The sequence below is a fragment of the Plasmopara halstedii genome (assembly GCF_900000015.1).
Source record: "Plasmopara halstedii genome assembly, contig: Scaffold_113, whole genome shotgun sequence".
NCBI lineage: Eukaryota > Oomycota > Peronosporomycetes > Peronosporales > Peronosporaceae > Plasmopara > Plasmopara halstedii.
Window position 1 is genome coordinate 301,313 of NW_020187034.1, and position 6,000 is coordinate 307,312.

Genomic DNA, 6,000 nt, shown 5'->3' on the forward strand with positions numbered 1-6,000 from the left:
CAGTGGTGACTCAGAACAATTCTTACATTGTGAAAAGGATGAGTCATCTTTTTTAGCTTCAGATCCTCGCTTTCCGCGATTTGCAGCCGCCTCTCATTTCACCAGCTTTGAAACGAAAAACTGCCGCACTCATTTTTACCTACCCTGGCACCGAGAACAACAGCATACAGCGGTTTCTACCGTTCGATCAGGTATACACTCCAGAAACCACGACATACAGCCGTCCTTTCTCGTGTCAACCGATATCCACACTTTACAAAGCGATATGCGATCGCCCATTTCCGTCTTATCCTGAGACATCGGCTCACTGCCGCTGCTGCCTTCCAATCTTTGCTCGAGGATCCTTGCAATTCAATCGCTATCAATCTAGATAATATCATTTCTTGTCCGAAAGCTGTACCAGCCTTGCCCGCGCCAAGAGCGCCTCTGCCCTTGGTAATGACCCGTCAAAGCCAGGAGTGCGTGTCAAATCCAAACGTAAAGTCAACTTATGATCTGTGCAATTTTCAGCCACAAGATGAGGTCACACCTCAAAACCAGGTCTAGAACGAGATAACATTTCACGCTGCAAAAAATTTGAATTTCGCATAAAGATCCAATGTCCCCGATATTGCCTTCAGAGCTTCCAGGATAGCTGAGGTATATTGCCTCCAGCGTGCTCATACAGCTTTTGATTTCGGCCCCCTCGGCACTTCAAATTCAATGCAACATTCTCCACTTCTAGAAAGAAATGAAAAGTCTCAGTGCGAGCCGCTCTACGAGAAGTTATTTATTCTAGTCGCCGACGGGAGAGGGCCTGATGCCATTGCAAGATTATTTTTATAGCTTCTGGGAATGCGGAGGTGGTCATTATACGACCGAACGAGATCGCTAGTCCTCATCCCTCGTGGAGAAGACTTTAAAATTCTGGTGCAAATAATTGTGACATCATATGTTGCTTCTATTTTCACAAATTGTATACGCGAGGAGCTGCACATGGTGCTTTTTATTATTCGCGGCCTCCTTGCTCGAAGAAGACTGCAAGTGCAACGCGCAGTTGCTTCATTTAAACCGTAGCCGCGTTCAACTTCCTATGTTCACCGGGAAAGATTTTTAACGATTCGACCCATAAGGCACCGGAATCTCTGCACATGTAAACATTTTTCGGTATCTAAAAGAGGCTCTCGATAATACCGGCATCGTGAGCTTTGTGGGCCGTCTGAACATGATGACTCATCTCTCCTTTGTCACCAATATTCTTATCAGCGAGGATACAGCCAGGATGCTCCTGGACAAAGTGTTACGCCAACATGGGTTGCTGGTAGCAATCATACCAGATAGAGACACGCGCTTCATAGCTAAGTTCTATCGAACATGATTTCGGGTGATGCCGAGCACCCGAAAAATGCTAGATGGAATTTCGCTGTGAAGCGTGGATCTCTATCTGGCACTTAGCTGGTGACCATTCACGATCAGAATGCGTTAATCACGGGGTGGAAATATCTTTGCCGCATTTGCACGAGGAGGCTGCAGTGTCAGAGGGAGTTGCATGCTACCACCCGTTTTGCTTGCGTTGAATAATGCAATCACGCCTATACAAGTGATTACGTAAACACTAAGTGACCTGACATCACCACTGAATAGATCGAGTCTTAGTGCGAGCGGATGTCGATTTAATTTACATATCGAATGTTATCCCAGCTGAACTTCCTAGCAAAATCAGTAATCTCACCAAAATGAGATGAAGCGTCGTGCGCAGGCGACTGCTGTAGCAGAAAATCAGGACGTAGCAGCACGCTGATGCCAGAGGTAGGCGAAACACAAACGAATACGTGGAAGTAATTTTTTTACTTAACTCAGTCAGCGTGTCTATACTGCGGCTTTTGAAATTAAGTGCGATCACGCTTCATCGGACCGCTCACGGTCGTAGCAAAAAAAAGTTTGAGGCATTTCGTAGCGAATGGGAGCACATTCTGTCTTCTACATGGGTAACTTAAGCCACACCCAATTTCTCTCTTACGATTTAGACGGGAACGAACTGCTATGTTGTAGGCGGGGAATGGTCTATATCATCTCCTGTAGCTAACCGTCTCTTGACCTTAGAGCAGCGCCGCATTTCCAAGCTCTTGGGTGTTTTGACCCACGCAGTGTGATGGCGAAGCTCAGAGAGTGAGTCTGAGATCTGTTCAACTCACGACGCTCAACAAGGATCTTGAAGAGGGTCAATGTAAAGAAAGCACACTTCAGCCAGCCCGGGCGTGTTGTTCTCCAGCGACACTGCTTGATGAGCAAGATGTGACCACTTCCGCGTGGAGCGTTCTGTGGGTCAACGAATTGTGATCAGAAATTGGTGAAGTGGAAGGTATAAACTCATTTAAATAACTCATAGAAGCATCAGGCTCACTTCGGTAATAATTTAACTGGTGCCGTTGCCGCTTACGTTTTGGTACAACCTCGTCTTGATCGCACCGTGGTTCCTACAAGCGAATGGGGACAACCTTGTTGTTAACTTGACACTGAAGCGGAAAGTTTAGCAGAGTTTCGTGGAGACGATCGTGGCTGTTTGAGCACGAACCGCATACGATGGTTTTCCATCTCGACGTCCGCATCGTGCTTTGTACTTCGCAGAGTCAAGCATTCAATGGCGATCTAATTGACATCTGATCATCTGAAAATAGCTTGTAGAGGTTTAAAAAGACTTAGGCGGCGAATAACCTGTGGGCGAGTGTTCTTGGCACATTCATCTCCATCCCATCAATCTGTTAAGTGTTCGTCTTACTTTTATTACAGACGTCACAAGATACTAAAATTATCTTCTTTATTCTTTAGCAAAAATAGTCTCAATTGATCTCTGTGAGTTCCGGACAGGCCTAATATGCAAGAGCACCCTGTCCGAGAGTGGATCGATACGCTGCTTCATGCAGCTGTAATCGCCAAAGACAAGCAAAGCGGGCCTACCAGAAATGAGGACGAGGTCTCCTCTACAAGTGCAACCTCCCACATGAATACTGTTGACGTCACCGTTGGTGTTAAAACTGCGGATATTGCAATCTCGATATCTGCAGCTGATTCGAACGCGAAAGATGTAAAAAAAGAGGCGGTAGACAAGGTTGAGTCGCCGAAGTCTTCAGATGCTAAGGATGTCATTGCCATATCAGACATTGACAACGCGTCTAGTGCTACAACTACAAAGCGATACCGTCGTCGTCACTGCGAGGTGGAAGGTTGCATAAAGTTTGCACGGTTCAACAACGCTTGTTCAGGCCACGGGGGCAGGCGATTGTGCGCAGAGATAGGCTGCGAGCGTGTGGCACAATTCGGCCACAAATGCAGTGCTCACGGTGGTGTCAAGTTCTGTAGTGTTGAAGGATGTCGTCGTGCTGTGCAATCTCGAGGTTGCTGCAAAACGCACGGGGGAGGGGTACGGTGTCAGTATCAAGACTGCAAGAAGGGCGCTATTTCGAAAGGTTTCTGTCGGTCTCACGGTGGTGGCTCGCGTTGCGCTCAGCAAGGGTGCCTTAAATGGGCTCAGCGTTTCGGATTTTGCGTACGCCACTGGAGATCTTCTAGTGATGGCGATTCGACACGAAGCCAGCCATTTAGAGTGGTCACAGAAGATGCGACAAGGACGTTGCTGCCATCCACAGATCGACAAAGCTTTTGATATTAACAGTTATTAAAACAGCCGATAATTACCGTGATATTGACGTGGTGCATTACATCACATTTTATGTAATGGCGAATGTTCCAATCTACAAATTGTGTGAAACTCCATAGTGACGAGCGTGTCCTTCTTAGCATCAAAGTTCAGGGGTAATGGCAATATCTTGACAAGATGGTGAATTTTTAAAGCTTGATAAAAGACATTGACCTTATTCTACGTCGCTCAGCGTTGACGTAAAAGTTCTCAGCATTGTATAATATATTGTCCGATCAAAACAGACCCCTAGGTGAGATACTCAGCGGCTGGTTTTCTTTTGGGTTGTCATCAATCATCACTCGTCGACTCTCTGCCGTGAACTGGTCTCTTCATTCTTCAACCGAACTCGAAACTGAAAGTATCAACAGTTGTCAGGACAGGTTAGTGTGGCTGCACATGTTTGTATATTGACAAGACCACCAGCAGTAACTCCTTGCGACCATCGCACGCTTTACTTTCCATTTCCCATCTGTCCACCTAATATTGATTCGGTGTTTTAAGACATAGTGCGCCCTTTAACGCACACAGGTAAGCATCTACCGACGTGTCGCGGCTTTTGCTGGATAATCCAGTCCTTCATCGCGTGAAGGGAGAGACACAGAAGCACCAAGAAATAAAGTGGCCAGGAATTAATGCCAGTTCAAGTGCAGAACGTGCTGCCTGGCAGAGAGCATTTGCTGATGAATTTGGTACACCGAGATGACACTTTGTTTCCTCTCAGCCGGGCGATGAAGCCGGTAAGCACCCCCAATCGTAAACTGCACGTGAAAAGTCGATTAGCGATGGGAATTAGTAGCGAGCACATGAAAAAGTCGCGCCGACTCTCACGCGACGAAACCGACTTTTATTCAAACATCTGGTCGGGGCCACAAAGTGCACCACGACACATTACAGCGACGAAGAAGCCGGCGCAATATATAGATATCAGCCAAGTCGCTTATGTACTAACAAGGAGTGGCTACAAGAGTGAATATGAAGGCCACAATGACACAGTTACTCTCAATATTTGGGCGTCGCTAGACTCGGAACAGAACGCTTTCGCTCTCAAAACCGCTTCGATAAGCAAAAGAGAGCATATTGAAAACATTTTATCGACTCCCATATCTGAGCACAGCAGCGAGGGCGGATCATCAGTTGTCACTTTGTCTAGCATCCTGAGCCTTGGTCCATTGAGAATGGATGTCAATCCCCATGGAAGTGTGGTGTCGTTGAACGATTTTTCGAGTATTATTAGTACGCCAGTCTCCGCCCCAGAGCGAAAAGGCGACGCAGTTGTCTTTTCAGACGTACTCACGTGCGACGATGAAGTGGATATGAGCTGGAGCTCGCAGTTTCTACTTGGACTGCACGAGCCGATTCGTCATGCTCTATATGTTATTGATCGTTTTCTCGAACGCAGTCGCGCTTTAAAATCGCCCATGAAGTGGAACGTGCGCGAATTTTTTTACTGGTTCAGACGGTATTTTGTCGAGTTTGTGCGAAATCAGCGCGATATAAAGGCAACCGTGCTCCTTCCTCTTGTTATTATCAAAGTGGTTGAAAAGCACGATATTATTAGTCTTTATCAAGCTGCTTTCGCATTGATCGAAGTAATTATTGGTCAGGAAGATGACTTGACGTTTTCCGCCGCATCGTGTGTGGATTCGTGGCATACTCGTTTAAGCACGCTTCAGGACAATATTCGCCGACTAAATTACCTGCTCTTAAACGCGCTAGCACTTGAAGAAGAAGCGTTTAAGCCTGCAATCGAACTTGCGTTTTCAGAAAAAGCATTTCAGCGATACGTGATGCCACGAATTTTTCGTGCTACTAAACCAAAGCGCGTTATGGTGCCGTGGATTGTGGAACGCAGTCGTGTATGGGGTGGTATCAAGGTCGCTCAAGCGTATAAGGAAGATCTTTCCTTTATGGCTCGATTTCTGTACGACCACGTATGGCATCCCTACTTCGACACCAATATAGCGTCAGCTATGATGCACTTGGACAATGATGTGAGAAATGTCGCCACAAAAGACTCGGACGAGGCCTGGTTTGGCTGCTCTGTCATGTAGATCCAGTTAGTATTTTAAGAGAAGCATGACGTCACAACATGGTCGTGAAGTATCGCACTGCATCGCTATTTTATAATTTCGACACCAACGAAGAAAACGTTCGTTGAGTATTTAAAAAAATCCGAATTTCTTCTTTGAAGTTTTAAAAGAATTTGTGTCTCCTATCTGAATATCTTGTTCTAAACTTTATATGATTCGTGGTGCGGGGCCTTATATTGGTAAACTGTGTAGGAACTGCATTTCGCCGATGCCAATCTAAGCTGCGAGGGT

At 46.2% G+C, this 6,000-nt stretch overlaps 2 protein-coding genes across 2 annotated transcripts; both read left to right on the forward strand.

Moving 5' to 3' along the window:
* Positions 1–2,854: 2,854 nt before the first annotated feature.
* PHALS_00543 (uncharacterized protein) lies at positions 2,855–3,659 on the forward strand (the record flags this gene model as incomplete). The annotated part of the gene is made up of 2 exons (XM_024717446.1): positions 2,855–3,196; positions 3,276–3,659. The coding sequence occupies 2 exons, from the start codon at positions 2,855–2,857 to the stop codon at positions 3,657–3,659; spliced, it is 726 nt and encodes a 241-aa protein (XP_024572593.1).
* A 748-nt stretch (positions 3,660–4,407) lies between these two features.
* On the forward strand, positions 4,408–5,730 carry PHALS_00544 (uncharacterized protein; the record flags this gene model as incomplete). The annotated part of the gene is made up of 1 exon (XM_024717457.1): positions 4,408–5,730. One exon carries the CDS (start codon positions 4,408–4,410, stop codon positions 5,728–5,730), a length of 1,323 nt encoding a protein of 440 aa, XP_024572594.1.
* Between the last annotated feature and the right edge of the window lie 270 nt (positions 5,731–6,000).